At 40.1% G+C, this 26,502-nt stretch overlaps 1 protein-coding gene across 1 annotated transcript; it reads right to left on the bottom strand.

The window, feature by feature from the left end:
- Positions 1-961: 961 nt before the first annotated feature.
- On the bottom strand, positions 962-25,237 carry HPGDS (hematopoietic prostaglandin D synthase; the record flags this gene model as incomplete). Its single annotated transcript, XM_080697902.1, has 5 exons — positions 962-1,126; positions 3,917-4,015; positions 13,712-13,821; positions 17,325-17,417; positions 25,105-25,237. The coding sequence occupies 5 exons, from the start codon at positions 25,235-25,237 to the stop codon at positions 962-964; spliced, it is 600 nt and encodes a 199-aa protein (XP_080554028.1).
- Positions 25,238-26,502: the final 1,265 nt, after the last annotated feature.

The raw sequence follows: 26,502 nt of genomic DNA, 5'->3' as shown, positions 1-26,502 counted from the left end.
GTCAGATGGATTTATCACTGTGAAACAAGCAGGTAATCCAGTTGCACACTTTGCTATGCAATAGACAGTCACCAATGTGATTATGCATATCAGTTGTTAATTCAGTGACTCATGGATTGAAGAGCTAGCAGCATAGTTTGTATTTCATATGAAATCACTCATAGTTAATATACTGGGTTTTTTTTTTTTTTTTTTTTTTTGGTACTGGGGTTCCTGGAAGCCCTTCTACATCCAGGATACACTCCCAGACCTATTTTATATTTTTTTCATTTTTATTTTTTCATTTGGAAACAGGGTCTCTTAAGCCAGCGAGGCTGGCTCCGAACCAATGCGATCCTCCTGTCTCTGTCTCCCAAGCATGGGAATTACAAGTATGCGCTACCATGCCCGGCAATTAATTTTTTAATTTTTTTTTTTTTTTTTTTTTTTTTTTTGCGGATCTGGGGATGGAACCCAAGGGCATTTGACCTCTGAGCTACACCCCCTGCCCTATTTTTTATTCTTTATTTTGAACCGGTCTCACTGAGTTGCAAAGGGCCTAAGTAGCTGAGGCTCTTCGTGAGCTGTGATCCTCTTGTCTCAGCCTCCCAAATGCTGGGATTACAAGCATGCGCCACCATGCCCAGCCTAATATACTGTATTAACTGAAGTCCGAGCCATTTGTTCTTGAGAAACATATATAAAAGATTCATACATGTTGGAAGCAGTGCAAAACAAAGTCTACATGTGCTAGAAACAATTTTTCTTCAGTTATAAATGGTGTGAAGTTATTTTGAAAAGATACTGAAGGAGAACATAGCAAAAGTGAAAGCCCAGGAAGAGGGAGTGTGTGGATTATCCCACCAGCTGATGTAACAAACTATGCTGCTATCTCTTCAATCCAGGAGTCACTACATTCATAGCTGAATGTAGTCTTAAGAGATGGCAGTGAATAACGCAGCCTGAAGGTGGCGTGTGTCAGCTAGAGCTTGGTTTGGGGCCTCCTTTGTATCCAGTCAGCGATGGCAGGAATGGCTTGGACTTTCCTCCGTAAGGTCACCAGCCTGGGGTGGACGTCCAACAAGTTAGGTTTAAAAACCAAAAGTGTGGTGCTGCAGATATCCCAGTAGAAATCTGCCCAAGTTACCTAGTTAAAGGAAACAAAATTTTTTTTAATATAAAAGGCTTAATTTCATCAGTATTCCCAGAATAAGATGTGGAAAGTGGACTGCTGTTTCCCCAAAAGGCCTTGTCCCCTAGGGTGTCTTGTCCCCTAGGGTGTGAGCTCAATGGAGGTGCCTCCTGCGTTGGAATTAGGTTTGACTTGGGACAGCACCACCTCTTAGAGGTGGTGTGCTCTCCTTTTGGTAGGCTCATCCTGTCTAGTTGTCTTTTGTTTGTGTGATATTAGCAGTTAAGTCATTTCCAAGGCCCTTTCTTCAGAGGTTTGAAAGTGTAATAATTTATTTCAATCCTTTCTGTTTATTAACTGGAATAGTTTTTTTTTTTTTTTTTTTTTTTTTTTTCCTTGTGGTACTGGGGTTCCTGGAAGCCCTTCTACCTCCGGGCTACCCTCCCAGACCTATTTTATATTTTTGAAACAGGGTCTCTTAACACCAGCGCGGCTGGCTTCGAACCTGCACCGATCCTCCTGTCTCCGCCTCCCAAGCACGGGGATTACAAGCGTGCGCCACCACGCCCAGCCAACTGGAATAGTTTAATGAAGAGAAATAAATAGTCTAAACAATTTTTGTTATCTCAAGGTACAATTTGCATAGAAAAGGAGAAAATAAATGCTTTATTTCAAATCTCCCATACTCTAATAGTTTTCAGTGAAATTATCTGGTTCCACATCATCTTCTGAAAATAAGCAATAAAGCTTTGTTTTGGGTGTGTATGTGTGCATGTTTGGTGGCAGTGCTAGTTATAAGCTGTGTGTGTGTGTGTGTGTGTGTGTGTGTGTGTGTGTGTGTGTGTGTTACAGGGAATTGAACCCAGGGGCATTCTAACTACACCCCAGCCTTATTTTTTAATTCTTCATTTTGAAACGGGGACTTCCTGAGTTGCAAAGGGCCTCACTAAGTAGCTGAAGCTGTCAGTGAACCCAGATCCTCCTGTCTCAGCCTCCCAAATGCTGGGGTTACAAGTGTGCACCACCACGCCCGGCTGTTATAAACTTCTTTCATCACTCCTTTTTACTTGTTTCAATCCATTGTTACTATCTATGCACATTGTTAGTTTTCTTATAGAAGTTTGAATTTTTCCTTCTTTGGCCAGTGGGAAACTTTCAAGCTGACTTCTGGGTCTTTCTGACACAGCTTCCACTGGCTTTCATATTTTATTTGCTTCTAGGTTAAGAAGATATTCCCAGCTCCGTTTTTATTTTTTCCGACCCAAACTGAAAATAAACCGTTTCTACAAGAAGCTCTGGTTCTTTTCAATATTTAAAAAACACAATTTGGGAATGAGGAGTATACATGACTATTGGTTTTTCTTAGCTGAAAAATAACGTGTTTTCTTTATTCTTTTTTTTTTTTTTTTTTTTTTTTTGGTGGTACTGGGGTTCCTGGAAACCCTTCTACCTCCAGACTACACTCCTCAGACCTATTTTATACTTTTTATTTAGAAACAGGGTCTCTTAAGCCAGTGCCGCTGGCTTCGAACCTGCCCGATCCTCCTGTCTCTGCCTCCCAAGCATGGGGATTACAAGCATGTGCCACCATGCCCAGTGCAAAAAAGTTTTTCTTTATCCAAAGATTAAGAACATGGTGAGTTTGGTTTATGCTATTACCTTTAGTTTAAATTTAATAATATGATGTCTACTTAATCTCGCTGATTTTACTTCTCTATCTCCTTTTCTCAAACATTGAAATCCTGGTTCTCAATAACAGGAACATAACTTTCTCTCCCCCACCCTCTCTCTCTATGGGTGTGTGTGTGTGTGTGTGTGTGTGTGTAGGGGTACTGAGGACCGAGCCCAGAGGCATTCTACCTTTGTGCTACATCTCAGCCCTATTTTATTTCTTAATTTGAAATGGTCTCACTAAGTTGCAGAGGCCTCACAAGGTTGCTGAGCCTGGCCACCAACTTGTGATCCTCCTGTCTCAGCCTCCCAAGCTCTGGGATTGTGGGTTTGTGCCACCATGTCCGGCTACTTCTTATTTTTGTACCCACAATATAGACATAACAATATCAGAAAACAATACCAACAGTACCCAGAACCACCAAAAATACCACTGAAAATGGTGTAAGATTCTCTTTGTTCCTTGGCACTGTCTTGAGATGTATAATCAAACTGCTGTGTTTTACAAGTGATGGTGTATCCTCACTAGTAGACCATATGTATATTCTGTAAGTTCACTATGCATCTATTTGATACGCTTAGGTTCATTTATTCATTTTGGTTGTGATTTTTAGAAGCACTTTTTAAACCTTGTTATATAATGGTATAAAATATTTCATAATTCTAAAGTCAATTCTACTAAAAAAGGTTATTTTAAATTTGTTTTTTTTGGTGCTGGGGATCAAACCTATGGTTTGCATGTGCTAGACAAGCATGCCACATCCTTGGCCCCCTAAAAAAAAAAATGTTCCTTAAAGTAAGAAGTTTATGTCTCATCTGTATATTCTATGCCTTTCCAATAAGTAACATTTCTGTGTGTGTGTGTGTGTGTGTGTGTGTGTGTGTGTTGCTGGGGGTAGAACCCAGGGGCTTTTCTACCTCCGGGCTATACTCCCAGACCTATTTTCTATTTAAATAGCTGAGGTTGACTTCAAACCTGTGCAATCCTCCTGTCTCAGCCTCCCAAGCGCTGGGATTACAAGTGTGAGCCACCAAGCCTGGCCCTGTAAGTAACATTTCTTTAAATAAGTTTTTGGTTTAACCTTTTATTTAAATGTATTTGCTTACATTGTTATAGATATAAAACATACTCACAGAGTTACCAGTAAGCCATTCTTTGTCCCCTAAATATGCATCCAAATGTTGCAGCAGGTGAGGCGCATCATATGTGAGCAGCTCATGAAACACCTGATCCTGTAAGAGAGAAAGTGTCACTTACAAGTAAGAAACAGAGCAGGATTGGAAAAGGAAGTAGATTCCTCATTTTTTTTCCTACATATGTTCAGAAAAGAATTAGAAGTAACTATGTTTTGTTTTTTTCCATACTTATGATATTATAGAAGGTCATATCTGATTCTTTATAGATCTTAGCCATTTCTTTATTAGTTGGGATTTAAAAATAAATACCCTTATATAATTTTTTTCTTTTTATACTGGATATTGAACCTTAAGGCATTCTATCTCTGAACCACCTTCAGCCCTTATTTATTTATTATTTTGAAACAGGGTCTCGCTAAGTTGCTGAGGCTGGCTTGGAACCTGTGGTCTTCCTGTCTCATCCTCCTAACTACTGGGATTACAGATGTGCATCACCATGCCCAGCTACCATTTCTTGTAGTTTCTTTGTATATAATGACTACATATTTCATTCAGTCTTGTTAGGATTTTTATCTTAATTTTTTTCATAAAAAAATGATTATATTTTTTTAGATTTCTAAATGTCCCTTTTTCTTAACTTAGCGCCTTTAAAGTTAGGTAATATAATTAAAGGAAAATTATTTTATTTGTAATGCTAGATTCCACTAGCTAGACAGTCTTTACGACTGTATTTATGAATATAAGCCATGATGAATCATTATATTCTGAGCAGTTATGATTGAGTTTTCTGTTTGGCCTGCTATTGTGACTTTTTTTTTCTTTTTTGGTGGTAGTGGTACTGGGGATTGAATCCAGAAGCATTTTACCTCTGAGCTACACCCCAACCCTATTTTTTTTTTTTTAAATCAGGACTTCACTAAGTTGCAAAAGGTCTTGCTAAGTTGCTTAGGCTGACCAGGAATCTGTGATCTTCCTGTCTCAGCTTTCCCAAGTACTGGGATTACAGTGTGCACCACCATGCTTGGCTTACCCATTATGCCTTAGCATGAGATTTATTTGCCTTTCAATTTTCATATACAAAACACAGCATGAAGATACCCTTCTTTGATTTATAACTAATTTAATTTTATATTTTTATTTTTATTTTTTGGTACTGGGGATTGAACCTAGGGACATTCTACCTCCTAGCCAAACTCCCAGCCCTATTTTTATTTTGAAAGCCTCAGTTACTTAGTAAGCTAATTTTATAAACTAAATAATATTCTTAGAAAGAAATATGTATGTAAAACATTTATTTATAAAATAGATGTATTTGTCGGGAGTGGTGCTGCACACTTGTAATCCCCACGCTTGGGAGGCGGAGACAGGAGGATCGCGCAAGTTCGAAGCCAGCCTCGCTGGCTTAAGAGACCCTGTTTCCAAATAAAAATATAAAAAAATAGGTGTCTAGGAGTGTAGACTGAAGGTAGAAGGGTTTCCAGGAACCCCAGTACCACCAAAAAATTTTAAAAAATAAAAAATAGATAAATAAAATAGATGTATTCAGTTTTTACAAATTCTCCTTATGTTTTTACTTTATTCACAGCCTCTTTTTACTTTTTTATTTTTATGGTACTGGGGATGGAATCCAGAGGCATTCTACCTCCAAGCTACACCCCCAGCCCTATTTTTTTTTTATTATTCTTTATTTTGAAACAGGGTCTCACTGAGTTGCAAAGGACCTCACTAAGTAGCTGAGGCTGGCTTTGAACTTGCGCAATCCTCCTGTCTCAGCCTCCCAAATGCTGATATTGCAATCATGAGCCACCACGCCCACCTCCACCTCACAGGCTCTTTCTTGATAAGAACTCTTGTTTTGTTTTGTTCTGGGAATTAAACCCAGGGACATTCTACCTGAAGACTATAACCCCAGCCCTTTTTATTTAGAAACAGGGTCTGGCTAAGTTGCTGAGATTGTCCTCAAACCTTCAGATCTTCCTATCTCAGCCTTTCGAGTAATGGTATTACAGGTGTGCATCACCCTGCCTGGATTATTTATTCTTTGCATTTAAAATTTTTGGCTGGTTTGAGTTTGGGATATAAAAATAAGCCAAACTCAGAAATTTAATATTTATATACTTTATCAATATTCACAAAAAAACTATAATAAAATCCAGTCTTATCAAGTCAAATAGTGGATGACTACCTCACTCATTTGCCCGTTTACGTCCTGTTTTGATTATGACTTAGATTAACATACTTATAATGCTTATATTTGTAGAGTACAGTTTGCAATAGAATCATCATATATTTACATACATTTGCCAAACTGATGATTTACAGACTGAAGCCAGGAAAGCTAGTCATTGTTTTCACTTTATGTTCTTTCCTTGTTCTATTCCGCCTTTCTGCATAATGTTCTCTCTAGTCATATGTTCATAGTTTTAAATAAAACTCAAGAGGGAATCCTACTGCTTACACAGCATTTGTGAGGTGAGGGAGTTGACCCAGAGCCATACTGCATTTCCCTCAGCTCAGGACCAGGGGGAAGGTAACGGCCAGTGGCCCTCCTAGCTTAACTAGAAATGGAGGAGTCAAATGGAACAGGATGCGACTCCTGGAGAGCTTTCCAAAGACTGTGTGCAAGCGGGCACACGCTTGTAATCCCAGCCTTTGGGAGGCTGAGACAGGAGGATCGCGGTTCGCGGACAGCCTCAACTACTTAGTGAGACCCTGTTTCAAAATAAAGAATAAAAAGTCGGGTTGGAGGTGTAGCTCAGAGTAGAATGCCCCTACGTTCAATCCCCAGCGCACCACCAAACCAAACCAAACCAAACTGTGCACCCCTAGAAAATTCTGTGCATTCTCGTGTACATGTACACAGCTGCTTCAGGTGCTCCTGGGTTTGTGCATAGGTTATACCAAATGAAAATATAATGTCTGTGTTGGTGACTTCTGCTTTAGCCCAGGTTTTCTTTACAAGTACAGTGAATTCTCTCAGTCTAATGAAATGTAAATTAGTAAGCAGCACAATCATTATTTAAGAGTCACTTTAAGGAACATTCATCAAAATAATATGAAGAAAGTCGGGCACAGTCGTACAGGCCTGTAATCCCAGTACTTGGGAGACTGAAACAGTAAGTTAGTAGGTTCTAGGCCAGTCTCAGCAACCTAATGAAACCTTCAGCAACATAGCAAGACTCTGTTTCAAAGTGAAAGGGGTAGGGTATGGTTTGCAGGTAGAACACCACTGGTTTTCATCCCCAGTACCATTAATAATAAAGTATAGAGCCAGGCGTGGTGGCGCACGCTTGTAATCCCCTTATTTGGGAGGCTGAGACAGGAGGATCGCACTGGCTCAAAGCCAGCCTCAGCTACTTAGTGAGGCTCTCAGCAACTTAGTGAGACCCTGCTTCCAAATAACATATGAAAATAGGTCTGGGAGTAGAGCTCAGAGGTAGAGAGCCTCTGGGTTCTACCCCCAGCACCACAAAATAATAATAATAATAACAATAATAATAATAATAATAAGTAGTAGTAGTAGTAGTAATAATAATAATAATAACAATAATAATAATATAAAAAAGACATGCACCATGCCCAGCCAAAGCATTCGTTTTAGATCTACACAACAAAAATCACTTATTGTTGGAACTGGGATATTAGAATTCCCTCAGTCCTGCTCATACTCATCCCCATCCTGCTTTTTAAATAAAGAGACTGAAATGTAGGCACACTGAATAACCAAAGGAACACGATAAATTCAAGGATTGCCATAATGACCAAGGTCCAGAGACATGTTTTACCTTTAAATTTTTAAAATTAAAAATTGAATTTTTTTTTACAAATACCGAAACATGTAAGTATTATGTGTACTTATTGGCTTTTTTTTAAAGCACACATGTTATCAAGATTCTTTTTACTGTCCATCTTAACTGCATCAGTATTCTAGCGTTGAAATTTTTGCTGACCACAAGGTGGCAGCAAGTGAACTCACTGTGGAGATGGAGAGGAAGCGCATGCCGGACTATGCATTCCTCACGTGGGCCTGCTTCTCATGAGGGCCTGCTTGCTACTAGGGTCATCTATAGCTGTTGGTAATGTTTCTGCAGCATGTTCTTTGTGACTTATTCATGGACTTGGATTGCTGTGTCCTGTGAAGTTGGTTTTTGAGGTAGGTGGTATATAAGAGCATCATTACTCCAAGACAAAGGTAGAGTATTTTACTCTTGTCATGAATGTTCAAAGAACATTTACCTGGAAGAGGCGTCATCTGTTATGGAGCCTCAGGCACAGAGGGTAGAAAGAGAGAAGAGAAGGGCCAGCTGGTAATTGACGGGCTGTTCACCAGTGGGATCGTTGATACATGGAACCAAAGGCTTTAGAAACTTATTTCCTAAATTGGGGGATTTGGATCCACTTGTCTCTGCATTCATAAGGTTATATAAAATAAAGACTTCATGTCTGACAAATACAAGGAAAAAATAACACTTAATATGACAACATGGTGTTAATCTAATATCTGATATTTATTGAATACTTTCTACCTAGCCATACATACACTGCCATTTAATCTTCTCAACATATTTCAAAGGAGAGTTTATTATACCCCTTCTTTGTGGACAAAAAGTTTAATTTATAAACAGGAAATTAAGTGTTAGCTAGTATGAAGAAAACCAGGATTCAAGTGTTGCAGTCTGACTCTAGAGTACAAATATACATCAAAAAGTTTTATTATAAGCTGAGCTTTTATTTAAAACTCTGTCTTGGTAATGCACATAGGCATATGTGTCTGTGTATCCCCCATATACTTTATATTCATATCAAGGAGTCAGTAAATGTCTATTCAAATCAGAAGGTCCTAATTAAATAAATAGTATTTAGGATGATTTATTTATTTATTTACTTATTTATTTTCTGGTACTAGGGATTGAACCCAGGGGCCTTCTACCTCCAAGTTATACCACCAGCCTTATTTTATTTTTATTTTGAAACAGGTCTTGCTATGGTGATGAGAGTCTAACTATTTGCTGAGGCTGTCCTCGAACCTGTGATCCTCCTGTTTCAGCCTCCCAAGTACTGGGATTACAGGTGTGCACCACCATATCTGGCTGAATGTGTTTAAGTAAAAGGATAAGGCTGCCATTCGTTGTTCTGGCCTTGACTTTTGAACGAAGATCTTAGCTTTAACGTAATAAATATTTATGCTCAGCCTTTTGGAACAGCTGCTTTATACCCAGTCGTTAAGAACATGGGGCCTAAGAGTGACTGGAATTTGGATTCCTTGTATAGCCCTAAGTAGATAAACGACCTTAGCCAAGTTATCTGCATTACTTGAATCTCACTGTCATCATCTGGAAAATGAGGTTAACAGTGTCCCCTGGAGGGACACGGTGGGAATGAGGTTTTCGTTTAAGCCGTGGTTTCTGCAGCTGCACCATCTGGGCTCAGGCCACAGTTCTGTCACTTGTGTGACTTTGAGTACCTCTGTAACCACTCCCTCGGTATCCTCGTCTCAAACGTGCACTGGACAATGAAACACTCTCCTCAGGCGAGGACGGGGCTGCCTGAGGTGCTGCATGTGAGGGGTGAGCAGCACCTGGCCATGGTGTGTGTAAGTGTGACATTCCGATCACTCCTTAGGAAGTACATAACTCCCACCACGTAAAAGGCACCCCGATGGGGCGTGAGGTGTATCAGTTGAATAACAGACATGATTCCTCCATGGTAAGGCTTCTTACTGGAGTAGCCAAGCAGGAAACAAGTAAATATATCTTAAAATAGAGACTATGGTGAGTGTCCTAAAGGATGGGCTTTAGTAAAGAGGAGGGAGGTCCATTTAAAACTCTGGATCAGCCAGGCGTGGTGGCGCATGCTTGTAATCCCCGCGCTTGGGAGGCTGAGACAGGAGGATCACATGGGTTCAAAGCCAGCCTCAGCTACTTAGTGAGGCTCTCAGTAACTTAGTGAAACCCTGTTTCCAAATAAAAAAGTATAAAATAGGTCTGGGAGTAGAGCCCTGAGGTAGAAAGCCCCTGGAAAAATAAAAAAAACTCTTGATCAAGATGGTGGAGCCAACCCATATGTACAACTCTGTTTTCATCCTGGCTGCACAGTGATACATTTTTTCTTTAAAGATGGAACCTACACAGAGGTAGAAGACAACAATAAACACTTTTTTTTTTTTGTCTGTGTGGTAGCAGGGATGGAACCTAGGGACATTCTTCCTCCGAACTACATCCCCATCTTTTTTTTTTTTTTAATTCTTTATTTTGGAAAAGGATGTCACTATGTTGCAGAGGGTGTTGTGAAGGCCCTGAGGCTGGCTGTGAACCTGCAATTCTTCTGTCTCAGCCTCTCCTCCCAAGTATTAGAATTAAAGTATGCACCACCACACCGGACTCAATAAAAATAATTTGAAGTTGTAAAGATGAGTGAACTTTGCAGCTGCAGAGGGAAATCTGAGAACCAGTCCTATCTACAGTACACTGTCCTGAGTGGCTCAGGAAGTGGCAGGTGTGTCTAGAGCTGGGGTTAAGGAGGTAGGGGACAGGAAATGAGGACTGGTGGGAAACTGTCAGGCAGTTCTAGGATGAGAGTCCTCCTTTGTTTCATGCTGCTAGACAAGGGCTGTCCCTGTCCTTGGCAGGATGCTGGAGATGGCAAAATAAATGACTTCCAGGACAGAGGGTGTCACTCATATAATAAAACAGGAGGATTTAATGGATATGTGCACACTGAAGGCTCCCATCCTCTCTTACTTACATCTTCAGAACATGGTGGCTAGGTCTTTTTTCTCTGGACAGTGACAGGTCGGGTCCCCCTTCCCCTCTCCCCATGTGACCCCTCAGCGGGGACAGGAGGCGGAACCCTGGAAGCCAGAAGTGGAGCTATCGTGAGAATCCAGGTGCCTTGAGACTCCAAACATCGTGAGACTACAGATGTTGCGAGACAATCAGCATGCCTATAAAACATTGGTATTTCCACTCCACCACGTGACTCAGCCAGGCTGATCTAGACTATGCGCAACTCTACAGACGCACAGACCCACGGTCCGTCTGTCCCTTCCCCCACAGCCAGCTGACTCCCCAGAGGGTGCGGGTCTGGTCTGAATAAAGCAGCAGTCTCTGATAACCTGGTTGGTGTTTTTACCTCCCTCCTAAACTCCCTAGCTTTATTTTCATTCATTCAGACAGGAAACCAGTTTTCTCTGGCCAACTGATAATCAAAATTAACAAATTCACATGTTTAGGGCTTTGAGTAAACTTTTTTTTTTAATTTAATTTAATAATTTTTTTTTTTTTTTTTTTTTTTTTTTTTTTGCAGGTCTGGGGATGGAACCCAGGGCATTTGACCTCTGAGCTATACCCCTTGCCCTATTTTTTATTCTTTATTTTGAAACCGGGTCTCACTGAGTTGCAGAGGGCCTCACTAAGTAGCTGAGGCTGTCCGCGAATTGCGATCCTCCAGGTCTCAGCCTCCCGAATGCTGGGATTACATGTGTGCACCACCACGCCCAGCTTGAGTAAACTTTTAAACTACTGTTTATCATGGATTATAAATGATGGTCTAAAAGCCAGGCGTGGTGGGTATGCTTTTAATCCCAGTACTTGGAAGGCTGAGGCAGGAAAATCGTGGTTCAAGGTCAGCCTTAGCTACTTAGTGGTGTCTGCAACTTAGTGAGGCCTTGTTACAAAATAAAAAATTAAAATAATAAAATAAGGCTGGGAGTGTAACTCGAAGATAGAATGCCCCTGGGTTCAATCCCCAGTACTGCAAAAAAAGAAAAAAGAAAAAAGAAAAAGATGGTCTGATTCCTGAGGAATGACAGAGACTCAAACAAAGTAGAAAAAGGCAACTTTACATAAACATACAACAGATAGAAAGATATATCTATGAAGTAAATTTAAAATATTTTATAAGGAAAAAAACCACCATAACAAAAGAATCTGGATAAAATTAAAAAATACAATATCAGAAATTTCAAACTCAAGAGTTGTTGAATAAAGTTGAGGAATTCTTCCTGAAAGTAATGCAAAAAAAAGCAAAAAGATGAGCAACAGAAAATGTCTACTGTATGAATTACAAAAAACTAAAAGAGGAAGAAATCGCTGGGAAAAGAATGAAAGGAAATTCCCTTAAATTTTTGGAACACAAATTCCAGACTAAACGGGCTCAACAAGAAAACAACATAATGTATTAAAAACAAGATCATACCTAAGATTCAGGATTGTGAAATTTTAGGACCCTAAGGGCAATGTTCTACAGACCTTCAGAGAGGGGAAAAAAAAAAAACAATAGGCCATATGTAAAAGGTCAGTTATTAGACTGGGTTCAAAATTCTCAATAATTAAAAGTCCATAGATAATGTTTTCCAAAAACTAATAAAAATTACTTTCAACATAGATTTCAATACCTAACCAAACTACCAAGTGTAAGGGTTGGAAAAAAAAACATTTTCAGACAAATAAGGCTTCAAACTTGTATTTTCTATGATTATTAAGCTAATGGAGGATCTGTTCACAAAAGCAAGGACAGAAAACTGGAGGATGAACCCAGGAAAAAAACAAAAGAAACATTCGAGATGATAAAGATCCTAGGATGACAGCTGTGCCCAAGTATCCACAGCAACCAGACTAGGCTGAAGCAGCGTGACTCACAAGGCCGACATGTCCATACCTCTATTAGCATCAGACCGCCTCTCATCAAACCTACATTTTAACTTTTGGAATACTAGAGTATGTGCCCTAATAAACAATGGAGTATATAAAGGAGAAGGATGACATCTAGGAAACACAGCAAAAAGCACAGGGAATGGTATATGAAAGATGGCAGAGGAGGAAAACCCAATAACAGCAACTGTGCAGGAAACTGAGGGAGCCCCACCAACGAGCACAGAGATCTCCAGGCCAGACGGTGCCAAGAAAACGCTGGAAATACTCAGCTATCATGGACCTCGCGGAAAACCCAGAGGGAAGGCTATGGATAGTGTGGGAAGAGCCAGCAATTAAAGTTATGAGAATCAGGCAAATCAAGAAACAGTTACTAAATTTGAGGAGGAAGAGTAAGGAAATATATTCTACAATGCACAGCTCTGGGCATTATTTGTATAGTCACATTGATGTAGTCATGGGATAGCGACTTAACCAAAATTTGTATATCACTATTTTGGAATAGAGAGAGATGCAAAGAGAATGATCTGTAACAAATAAACCTGCATTGCTATTATAAGTTCATAAAAATCATCTGAAATTGGTAAATCAAAGTCATATTTACATATGGAGATGTATGAATCCTAAGGAAACAGCAAAAAGGATTAAAAAGAGGGTCATATCTTGGGTGGGGTTAATGTAAAGGGATAGGGAATGGAATTGCTATATTTTTCTTTAAAATTTTTTATTTTAACTTGATTTTGTTTGTTTTTGGTTTTTGTATTGAGGATTGAACCCAGGGACAGTCTATCATTGAGGCACACCACCACCACCACCACCACCACCACCACCACCACCACCACCCCCGGGCCCTTTTTATTTTTTAATTTTTGAAACAAAGTCTTGCTAAGTTGCTGAGGGTCTCACTAAGTTGCTGAGTCTGGCCTTGAACCTTTAGTCTTCCTGTTTCAGCCTCCCAGGATTACAAATTATACAAAGTACCAGGATTATAAGTGTATATCACCATGCCAGCAGAGCTTGATATTTCAAATATATGTTCTACACATATTACCAACATAAAAAAGTAACTTCTTAAAGCACCTATCAGATTCTAGAAAGTGGAATGTGATTAGTAGTAGCAATCGCAATTGGATCACATTACTTTCACGTCTTGTTGTTTCTCTGCCCATGGAAAACGGGACATGAAATCATCCAATGTGTCTGCGATTGCATCAACTTGACATTGTTCCATTTCTGTTTTCCCTGCCAAATCTATAGAGCAGAGAGAGAAAGAGAGAGAGAGATTTTATATGTATGGATCTGTTCAACTTAATTTACCATATTAAACAGGCAATATTCATTTGGTTGAAAATTCAAAGCAATATAAAAAAGCGTTCAGTGAAGACTAGCTTTCGCCCGCTTTCGCTTGCTCCTCTCCCTACCTTACTGGATATTAGTTTATTACGGAGTCATCCATTGCTTCTTTGTGAAAATACAAATAAGAATATATACCCCACTGGAGAAGCCCCCTCACTCCATGTATCTAGAGATGTCTCCTTACGAGTAGGTCAGGGCATCCTTACTCTTTTTAAGCTACATGGGAATTTTCTAGGTAGACGTATCACAGTTTATTTAACTGGCCTCAACTCATAGATTTGTTTTCAATCTTTTGTGACTATAAACAATACAATTTATCTTGTAGGAAGAATTATTTTTATTTTTGCAGGAAACTTTTTTTTTGTGGTATTGGGGATAGAACTCAGGGGCATACCTCTGAGTTACACCCCCAGCCCTATTTTTTATTCTTTATTTTAAAATAGGGTATCACTGAGTTATAAAGGGCCTCGCTAAGTAGCCGAGGCTGTTTTCAAGCCTGCGATCCTCCTGTCTCAGCCTCCCAAATGCTGGGATACAACTTTTAATAGGAGCATTTGCTTTCTGAGTGTTGCTCAAAGGTAGAATACCTCTGGGTTCAATTCCCAGTGCTTAAAAAAGTCCTGCGTGGTGGCACATGTTTGTAATCCCAGTGCTTGGGAGGCTGAGACTTGAGGATCTCAATTCGTTGCCAGCCTCAGCTACTTAGTGAGGCCCTTTGCAACTCAGTGAGACCCTGTTTCAAAATAAGAATAAAAAATAGGGCTGGGCTGAATGTGGTGGCACACGCTTGTAATCCCCGCGCTTGGGAGGCTGAGACAGGAGACAGGTTCAAAGCCAGCCTCAGCTGGCTTAAGAGACTCTGTTTCCAAATAAAAATATAAAATAGGTCTGAGAGTGTAGCCCAGAGGTAGAAGGCCCCTGGGTTCCATCCCCAGCACCACACACACACACACACACACACACACACACACACACACACACGCTTTAGAGTTCCTCTGTAAGCTATTTGTATTTTGTATTTGTGATATTCATAGGCTGATTCATCTTCTTTCTGACCTTGTGAAGTCCCTTCAAATTTTCTCATTGATACCTTTCACTCTCTTTTTTAATCTCTACTTTGACTTCCATGCTTAAGGCTCCAACTATCAATCTGCTGATAACTCCTCATTCAATATTTCTAGTCTGAAACTGCAGGCCGATATCCTCAGCCTCCCTTTGGCTATGTCTCTGAGTACTCTTGTGGCTCCTGAACTTCCTTCAACAATCCCCAAATGGAGTCATAACACCTTTAATCCAAACCAGCTCTTCCTTTTCACTAGGCATATAATTATGGAACTCTGACTGGAAATCAGGCTACAGCACTGGATAACAGAGATAAATGCTGTTCCTGAATGGGACCTATGGAAAAGGCAGACTTCACAAAGAAATTGCAAATTTAGGAAATTTATTTTTAATGCAGATGAATGGATAAAGAATATGTGGTATTTTTATTTATTATTATTATTATTTTTTTTTTTTTTGGGTGGTACTGGGGATGGAACCCAGGGGCCTCCTACCTCCAGGCTACACTCCAAGACCTATTTTATATTTTTATTTGGAAACAGGGTCTCTTAAGCCAGTGAGGCTGGCTTCGAACCTGTGCGATCCTTCTGTTTCCACCTCCCAAGTGCGGGGATTACAAGCGTGCGCCACCACGCCCGGCTTAAATGTATAGTATAATAATATACAGAATGGAGTTGTACTCAGCCACACAGAAGAACAAATTTATGTCATGTGCAGGAAAATGTATGGAACTGGAGAACATAATGCTAAGGAGGTCAGCTGGACTGTGTTTCCTCTTATAGGTGGAAGCTAACACTAAAAGAAAGAAAACGACCTCGAGAAAAGGAAAGGAGACCAGGGCAGGAGAGAGACCAGGCACTGTTGTGCACATGTGTCAATGTATCACTCTGAATCTCACTGTCATGTACAATTACAGTGCACCAATAAAAAAATGTAAAAAATGAATTTTAAAAATGCAGGAGGAGAAAAAAGCAGTTGCAGTGGTGCATGGTGCTCTGAGGATGGAGGACCTTCCTTGTCTAGGCTGAGTCAGCCTCCCTCTCGTGCCACCTTGTATCTTCTTGTTCCTACAATGAGTCCACATTTACAAACTTCCTCATATTCTTTCTCTCTTTCTCTCTCTTTCTCTGTAATACTATGGATGTTCTACTTCTGAGCTACACTCCCAGCCCTATTGAATTTTAATTGTGTGTGTGTGTGTGTGTGTGTGTGTGTGTGTGTGTGTGTGTTGGGGGTTGAATCCAGGAGCATTCTACCTCTGAGCTACACGTCCCAGCCATATTTTATTTTATTTTATTTTATTTTTTGAAACAGGGTCTCACTGAGTTGCAAAGGACCTCACATAGTAGCTGAGGCTGTCCACAAACCGTGATCCTCTGGTGTCAGCGATTCTTCTTCTAAGAACTGGAATTACAGCACCCGGCTACTATTCTGGATTAAAAAACAAAAACAACAAACAAACAAACAAACAAACAAACAAAAACAGATCCAGCCAGGCATGGATGTACTCATGAATCCTAGCTCTTGGAAGGCTGAAAAAAGTGGATCAGCCTCAAGAACTTAGCAAGATTTTAGGTACCTAACAAGATCCTGTTTCAAAACAAAAAATAATTTTAAATAAGGACTGATTTAATCCCCAGTAACACACACACACACACACACACACACACACACACACACACACTGTATTTTTCTAAGTTTTTCTCTTTCTACTCTTCTACTCTGAAAAATTTAAAGTTCATTTCTTTTTGCTCATGCGTGTTTCCCTCTGCTTGGAATGCTCTAGCACAGTGCTTCTCAGAGGGAAGCTGACAAATTTTTATTCTTTGGCCCCTCCCGGGCCTACTGAAGCAGTTCCTGGAGTCAAGACTGACCAAGGTGGGCTTTCGTGGGCCTGCGGTGATCCTAACGCTTACAGAGCTTGAAAAACACTGGCCGGGTCTAGCCTTCCTCTTGAAATGCTAGGCATCCTTTCAGGAACATCACTGAGTACATACTAGTTAAGATCTTAACCTTCATGGGCCATATGTATTTCCAGCTGATTTTAATTCTGCTAACTAGCAAAAGATTGGAATAAGACACACCTGTCCAATTTTTCAGCTAAATTCCAGAAAGGACTGGGGAGAGGGCAAGCGGCTGGGGCAGGGGGGGAATATAAATTGTCTAGCTGTCTAGGGGTCTCATGGAAAGTTAAACTAATACAGATGAACAATAATACTGTACATTAATTACATCCTTATTTGCACTGTAGGGTTCAACAATATAGTTACTTAATATTAAATAAATATAGTGTATTTTTCAGTTATCAAAATTCTTAGACATAATAAACACATTACCTGTGTTTTTGGTTAAGTATCTCGCGATTGCCAGGCTCTGGTGAAGGGTAAGACCATCAACTTCCAAAATGGGAATTTTGCCAAATGGGAGAGCTTAAAATAAAATAAGCTAAGAATCAGCTTCATAACACAACCAAGAGTTATAATACCTCCATTAATACCTATAAAAATGGAAACAAAGTGTGCTACTTAGTGAGGCTCTCAGCAACTTAGTGAGACCCTGTTTCCAAATAAAGTATAAAATAGGTCTGGGAGAAGAAAAGCCCCTGGGTTCCTCCCCGAGTACCACCCAAAAAAAAAAAAAAAAAAAAAAAAAAAGGAGCAGTTGACACCGTCTAGTGGAGTCTTTATGTTTTGTAACAAGCCGGGAGTGGAGGTGCACACTTGTCATCCCAGCATTTGGGAGGCTGAGACTGGAGGCTTGTGGCTTGCCAACAGCCTCAGCTACTTAGTGAGGCCCTCTGCAACTCAATGAGACCTGTTTCAAAATAAAGAATAAAAAATAGGGCTGGGGTGTAACTCGGAGGTAGAATGACCCTGGGTTCCATCACCAGTACCAGAAAACAAAACAAAACAAAAAAAAACAACAAAAGAATGAGAAAATGATAAATAAACTGGGTGTAGTGGCACATGCCTGTAATTCCAGTACTTGGGAGGCTAGAGTGGAAGACCACAGGTTCAGGCCAGCCTCAGCAATTCAGTGAGGCCCTCAGCAACTTAGAAAGATCCTCTTTCAAAATAAAATAGTGCTGGGTATATAACTCAGAGATAGAATGCTATCGAGTTCAATCCTTAGCACAATGAGAGAGAGAGAGAGAGAGAGAGAGAGAGAGAAGAAAATTAAATGGTTCTGCAAAAAAAAAATAGGTTCTAAAATGACTTTACAGTAATGCCTTATACTACACTATATATTGTCTCATAGACTTACTCTTAACTTTCTAAAAACACCTATCTTTGTGTGTGTGTAGTACTGAAGATTAAGCCCAGGGGCATTCTACCTCTGAGCTACACCCCAAACCCTATTTTTTTATTCTTTATTTTGAAAAGAGGATCTCACTAAGTAGCTGAAGCTGGCCGCAAACCTGTGATCCTCTTGTCTTAGCCTCCCAAGTACTGGGATCACAAGCGTGTACCACCACAGCCGGTTAAAAACACCTATCTTTTTTTTTTTTTTTTTTTTTTTAGTGATATGGGGTGTGAAACCCAGGGGCTTTCTACCTCCAGGCTACACTCCCAGACCTATTTTATATTTTATTTGGAAACAGAGTCTCACTAAGTTGCTGAGAGCCTCACTAAATAGCTGAGGCTGGTTTTGAACCTGCGCGATCCTCCTGTCTCAGCCTCCCGAGCGCGGGGATTACAAGCGTGCGCCACCACGCCCAGCTTAAAAACACCTATCTTTTCATGCTTCATTCATTTTGTAATCTGAAACACAGCTCACATTAATTATTTAAAACAGTCTGAAGAATTACAGAGTTTGATTTACATGTAAGATGTGATAAATAATTTAGACCAAATTTTATTCTGATTAGGGACACTTTGAAATATGCAGTAAGGCGGCAAGCACTTGCATATACACATAGGGAGACTTCTAGCAGAGTCCTAGTAATACTTTGTCTATAAGTCCTATTTTGTTTTCCTATCTAAATGTATTATATTTGTCACAAAATAATATACATTTATTAATAGAGAAATTATAAATTGAAAACAGTTCTACTACATAGTTCTAACCATTTTAATTGACATTTTATATGCATAAATACAAAATCATAATGTATATCATAGTTTGTAAATTGACTTTTTTCATTTGGTAGTATCTTTTTAAAATCTTTCTGAAGCCAGGCGTCGTGGTACACGCTTGTAATCCCCGCATTCGGGAGGCTGAGACCAGAGGATCGCAGTTCGCGGACAGCCTCAGCTACTTAGTGAGGTCCTTTTCAACTTAGTGAGACCCTGTTTCAAAATAAAGAATAAAAAATAGGGCAGGGGGTGTAGGTCGGAGGGCAAATGCCCCTGGGTTCCATCCCCAGACACCCCCCCCCAAAAAAAAGCTTTCTGTATCATTTTAATGGTTGTCTATTACTTTGCCATATGTATGACCATAACTTTCCAAGCCAGTGCCTTAGGTTTGGAATTCATTTTGAAAAGAGGAGAAAGGATGAAGTGCCATTAATTTATAATCCCATGGCTCTCACACAGGTACTGGAACCGGCTTTGTGTATTGCCTTCAGCTCTCCTGTCTGTATACTGAATAAGTACAGGATGAACTAAAGGTCAGGTCAGGAGTGGGAACATCTTTGGCGCTTTACCTAGTGAGTGTGCCAAGTACTTGTCTAGTTGCCTGAGATACTGCTGTGAGCAAAGCAAAATCCCAAATGAAGCTGACGTGCATTGAGATGCCTTATTTGAAGCAAAGTATATAAAGAGAGGGAGTACTTAACGTATGCCTAACTTTGGGGGGGGGGATTCTTTTTGCTTCTTTTAAGAATCATACTAAATATTCAACATGCCAATCAGGTCTTCTGGTATTTACAACCCTATGAAATCAGCGTAATTATCTGATATTATAGATGAGAAAATGATGCTGATAGAGTTGATGTAAATTGCCCAGGTCACACACCTGGCAGAGGTGGGATTCCAACGGAGGTCAGCTGAAACCCTTGCTCAGCTCTTTTGATACTTCTAAAAGCCAGAGTATTCAAAATCAGAGCAAGCCCAGAGAATGGTATTCAAATTAGACAGGTATGCGAAAATCACCATTTATGAGGATTGGTTGGGGAAACATGGCTCACTTCACATGGAGGAGACAAAAATGAACTCACAGAACTTATATCCATCTTCAGATATGGCAGCACTATCAAATGAAAAAAATTTTTACTTATTTTGATTAGCTTTAAAATGCAGAATGAAATTCAAAAAGTAATGGTGGGATGGAGAAGGGCAGATTTTAACTCACAATGAAGAATTTGTTAGCATTAGACTATTGACAACTGGAAGCACTTGTGCCAACCTTGGGATAATTGCCAACAGATGAGGCAGTGTCTGCATTCAACAAGAAGAAATTTAAAACAAATGCTAAGTCCCCCACTTGGTTTCAGAAATGAATGATAATAATTCCAAGGTTGATGGAGGTGTCACTTAACAGGACCACCTCTCAAAAGCTTTAATTTGGTGACACTGAATATGAGGCCCCAATGGGATGTGAGTGTCAAAGTAATGACTCTGATCTCAGTAAAGTGTCTGACAATGATGTCTAGACTTGATAAGGGTGTGATAGCTGATTCTGGTTGCCAATTTGACTAGACTGAGAATCACCAAGAAAACTGCTATAGCACACTTGGGGGGATCGTGAGGGTGTGTCCAGAGATGATTGGCAATGAGGGTCAGAAAACCGAGAGCGAAGACCTGCACTGAATGTGGGCAGCGCCAGCCACAGGCTGGGAGCCCGAATGGAATGAGAAAGAGAAGAGGGCGGGGTGCATGTGTGTATGCGCAGGCTCTGTTCTCGGGCTGGTGCATCATTTTGCATCTTTGGCTGAGGCCGTCAGGCTCTGGATTCTTCAGCCTTTAAACATGGACTGGCACTAGTGACTTTCCAGGCCCTCAGTCTCGGGGAAGGGGTACACATATTAGTCCCTCTTATTCTGAAGCTTCTTGAACTAGCAGCTATTGGTCATCCTATTCTCTCGCTGGCAGCTGGCCATTGTGGGACCAGCCTCTGATCGAGTACGCCAACCTAATAAATCCCCACTTATATACATTCTATAGGTTCTGTTTCTCTAGAGAACCCTGACTGATACAGGGGTGATGGTCCCATTCCACCCTGTGATGTTCTTGTGCCCTTAACCTTGTGTTTACCCTAAACAGCACACCTTACACTGCAGACATAATAATACAACAGGAGCTTGCTTAGAGAACTTTTATGGTTAGATGTAGAATGGCTGCTTGAAGAGCTCAAAAATTGGTGTTTGGGGATGATATAATTGAGCCTTGAGGGTTGTAATCCCAGCAGTGGCTTTATTTGGGTGGTAGCTGGAGGAGATTGATCCCTGGGGTCTGGCCTTGAGGATTATGTATTGTTCCTCCTCCCCCTGCTCTCTCTTATTTCTTGTATGTAGGACGTGAAAAGCACAGCCTGTGTGTTCTCCCTCTCTTAGTACCTGCGGCCATGCCCTGGGAACCATGGTCCCCGGCCTCACATACACGGAACCCAAAACTGTAAGAAAATAAGTCTTAATTCTTCTGACTTACATGGTCAGGTATTTAGGTTATGCCTGTGAAAGTGTCAACTGGAATAAATACCTATATAAATAGAAATAAATATAGAACAATCAAGGAAGAAAATGTGGATGTGGCTATAGACCTCAGATAGTCTGTGGGAAACAGTACATCAAGTGGAGTCAGACATGGAAGGTTGGGCTAAAATTCACAGTGATGATCAGAGAAACAAGAAGTTCCAAATGTTAGTCTAAAAACAAGTCCAGATGCATGAGTTGACTGGCCACTGGATTCTGAATGATGTCAGGCTCTTGATATTCATTCAGAACATTTTTTTAAATTGAATTGACCACTCAGCGGTGGCTTTTGCCCTTTAATGTCTTTAAGTTTCTACAAATATTTAGATGTAAAAGGAGTACTCTGTTCTCCATGAATTAAAATAATAAGTCTAAGATCAACGTGTGAAAGTGACAAGGAGATAGATGTTTATTGTTTATTATTTGTCAGTGCTAGGGATTGAACCATGTCCTTACACATTATAGGCAAGGGCTCTATCACTGAGCTACATCCCCAGCCCCAGAATTCAATTTCAGGCAATGAAGATTATTTTATGTTTGTCTCCCTTCCATTTTCTGTTTTCTATTCCCAGAATTCCATTTGGAAGTTGGACCTTCTAAACTGATTAATGCTCAATTTCACTTATCTTTCTTTCGTTTTTCCATTTCCCTGTTAACTTTCTGAGAAGTTTCCTTATTTTCATCATTTTGCTGATTTATTTGTATTGTATTTGTAATTTTCAAAATTGGTTTTTACCTGCAACCACTCTTTTTTTTATAGCATCCTGTTTTTATTTTGTGCATAGAATATTTTTTTACTTTTCTCTCTGAGGTTGTTATAATATTTTTTCTAACTAAATCATATTGTTTTCTTCAGGGTTACTTCTTCTTAACTGGGTGTGGTGGTACATGTTTGTAATTCCAGTGCTTGGGAGGTTAAGACAGGTTTGGTTCCAGTACTTGGGAGGACTGCAGGTTTGGTTCAATTCCCCAATACTTTAACAACAAGAACCAGAGTTGTCGTTCTCCCCACCCTCTGACCCTTGTTTAGGCTGGCTTCATATTGGAGATTTCTCAAATATTTGTTGATTTTTGTCCTTTCATTCTTGTTTTAAGGAGCAGAGAATAAGTGCTAACTAGCTGCTTGGCATGCATGGGAAGAGCTTGCCAACAGAGAGCTCGGCCATTCAAGGGCAGACCCCACCTGTTCTGTGTCCATTAGACATTTCTTTTGGGCTGCTCAATATCCCAAGAAAAGGTTCCTTCAAGTTTTGCCAGAGGAATATTGGCCTGTTTGTAGCATTCTGATTTTAGAGCAAGGGAGAGGGCTACAGGTGTCACCACTTGGTTTGTAGACTTCCACTGGATCCCACCATTACTGTAGCAGTGCGTCCTCAGCTTGCCTGTGGTCTCAGAACCCCCTGCTCCATGCTCTCTGCACTGGGTCCAGGGAGGGAAGGGGTCTGTGATCATACAGCCTCTTAATCCTGTGTTAGGTTCCCTTGGCTCAGCTATTAGGATTATTTGTGGCTAATTCTGGAGCCTTCCCTGTATCCCTGGAGAGGTCCGGCCTGCATTCTCCTCTTCCCGGGAGAAAATGTCAAGACATGCACATTCTGCCAGGTTTACTCAGGAAGAACTTTGTGTGTGTGTGTGCAGAACTAGAGATTGAATCCAGTGGCATTCTATCTCCAAGCTACACTCCCATCCCTTTATTTTTTTTGAAGCAGGTCCTCACTAAGTAGCTGAGGCTGGCTGCAAAACTGTGATCCTCCCGTCTCAGCCTCCCAAGTCCTGGGATTACAAGCATGTGCCATAATGCCAGGCAGGAAGAACTTTTTTTTTTTTTTTGGTACTAGGTTTGGAACGCAGGGGCATTCTACCTCTGAGCTACATCCCCAACCCTATTTTTAATTCTTGATTTTGAAACAGGGTCTCACTGAGTTGCAAAGGGCTTCACTAAGTAGTTGAGGCTGTCCAGAAACCACAGTCCTCCTGTCTCAGGAGGACTGGCTTTACCAGCACGCGCCGCCACTTTCAGCAGAAACTCATCTTTGACAACTATATGGAGCAAAATAACTACACCAACTTGGGGGTTTATGCCAACAAAATTTCTATCCTTTATACAATAATTTTGTATCAGGGCTCCATTCATTAGCGCTCTTAAAATTGTACCTTACCCATCATGAACTTTAAGATTCCTTTCATCTCTGAATCTATGAAAATGTTAAGAAAATGCAGAAATTTCTTTCTTTCTTTCTTTTTTTTGTGGTACTGGGGATGGAACCCAGGGGCATTCTACCTTTGAACTATACCTCCGGCCCTAGTTTTTTATTCTTTATTTTGAAAGAGGGTCTCATGAGTTGCAAAGGGCCTCACTAAGTAGTAGCTGAGGCTGTACGTGAACGGCTACCCTCCCAAATTCTAGGATTATAAGCATATATCACCACGCTCAGTGAGAAATTCCATTTTCATAATGAAAAGCCAAGGTAAAATAGGGTTCGAGGCACTCAAAGAAAAGCTAAAATTAAAAAAGCTAATTTTAAAAACTAAAAGGCAAGCTAGACTTGGCAGTGTATGCTTGTAATCCCAGTTCTAGGGAGGCTGAGACAAAAGGATCGCAGGTTGGAGGTCAGCCTCAGCAAGCCAGCAAAACCCTGTTTCAAAATTAAAAATTAAAAAGAGAAAAGGGGAGCTGGAGGTGTAGCTCAGATGCAGAATGCCCCTAAGCTCAGTCTCCAGTACCAAAATATATATAAATAAATAAATTTAAATTAAATTAAGGCAAATTTTGTTATATGTACTACCCCTGCACCTTGCATCCTAACCAAATAAATTAGTGGATAAAATTAATGCTTCCAATTACATGTCCACCATCCTAAGTTCCCATGAATGAATTCTGATCTCAAACGAAACCTTTAGATATCAATAGTAAAGTTTCAGGAGAACAGGAAATAAGATTCTGTATCCCACCAGAGAAGAGACATCCATTAAGAAAAAGTGATTGTTGCCACAATGATTTTTAATGTGTCCATGCTTCCAGAAGACATGTGGCAGCTTATTGCTAATATACCAATTATCACAGCATGGATGCTGTTGGCATTTTTTAGTACAAATAATGTGGGCCCAAGTATTAAGTTGACCTCAGTTTGAAGCCAACTCTACTTAACTAGAATTGTGAAACTGGAAAATGGCCTAAACCCTATTTTAACCGGGACAATGTTCCAAGCACAAACAAAACAAAGATATGGCCCATGGCGTTCCAGCTCTTCCGACCAAGCCAGACTGGTTTACGATTACATTCTCTTTCTTTGAGGCTTGTGCTTTCACCCATAATGTGAAGTTTGCTGAGTCACACAGCATTTATTTAGTTTTCTCTGACCGCTGCTTCTCAATTTAAAGCTATGTGAGATTGAAAAGCCTTTATCATTTGCCCAAGGAAAGATGAGAAGTTCTGAAAGTATATTTTCCCTGCATATTCGTAATTGTTTATTTGTTCTACTTACTTGCTTTTATTTCATGCCATTCAGCTTGTTCTATTCTGTGATCTTCATACTTTATATCCAAGTAAGCAAATATGTAACGAATAATTTCTGCTCTCCCCCTCATGTTAAAATAAGTCAGTTTGTAATTTGGCATGGTGAAAATTCTGGAAAGAGAAGAGGAAGGGAGAATTTTAATAGCCCTCTAGAGAGGTCTCAATATTTTCCTTTGGAGACTTTTTTGACAATGTAATAGCATTTTTTTTTTTAGATAACCAAGATATTAGAGGATATTTCAAAACCGAAACGATAAATCTCCAATAACATATCGGAAAACAATAGAAATAAGATCTTCTCCACCCACAACCTCAGGTGGAATATCCCACTGAAATGACCAACTTTAAATCTTATTGATTAAAATATTCACACCAAATGGGCATGTCAGCAAATGGAGTAAACAGTTTTCCTGCTTCGTGTCTGCCCTTTTGCCCTTTCGCTTGCTTTGCTCGCTGTGGCTCAGGGTTTGCACACCGGGGAGGGGAATGTGGACCTGCCCCGTACCCGCCGCCCTTGCTGACCCACTGTGCCTTTCCCCTCTAAGCAGCACAGCTTAGGGAAACCTTGCTCTCGGTCCTCCCTTACTGCAAACCTGCTGCTGGGACACATGAACCACACAAAAGCATCCCATCTTGGATTTCTGTTATGATGGGACAGTAGTGAGCATATCTCTCCATTCTTCTGTAGAGAAAGAAAGCAAACTTCTCTGACATTTCAGGTTCAGCATAGGTCATAATTTTACAAATGTTCTGGAATTTGTACATTTCATTCCTGGTGTTTATAAACAGTGATTTCAAACATTGAAGTAGAATGTGTGCAATTTTATAATGATCAGGTAACTGAGAAACATTTTCTTTCTTTTTTTTTAGGAAAAGTATGGTTCAGTTTTACATTAAGCTGACAACAATGCCTTCATGTAAATATGCTACGACTTTGTTCTCTTGCAATTTAATATAACAGTGTAATTATCTTGCTTACACAAAACTTTAGGAAACATGGTAGTTGTTCATGATTAAAATAAAATATCAAGCTGGGTGTGGTGGCACACGCTTGTAATCCCTGCGCTTGGGAGGCGGAGACAGGAGGATTGTGCAGGTTCGAAGCCAGCAGAGACCCTGTTTCCAAATTTAAAAAGTACAAAAAATAGGTCTGGGAGTGTAGCCCGGAACTAGAAGGGCTTCCAGGAATCCCAGTACCACCAACACAAGCAAACAAACAAATAAAAACAACAACAACAACAAAATGTAAAATAGGTCTGGGAGTGTAGCCCGGAAGTAGAAGGGTTTCCAGGAACCCCAGTACCACCAATATATAGATAATATAATAATATATATTATATAATATATAATATATGATATATTAATA

The sequence above is a fragment of the Muscardinus avellanarius genome (genome assembly GCF_963383645.1).
Source record: "Muscardinus avellanarius genome assembly, chromosome: 6".
Classification (NCBI taxonomy): Eukaryota; Metazoa; Chordata; class Mammalia; order Rodentia; family Gliridae; genus Muscardinus; species Muscardinus avellanarius.
The sequence above is the reverse complement of the archived record's forward strand: the minus strand, read 5'-3'. Positions and strand labels throughout refer to the sequence as shown.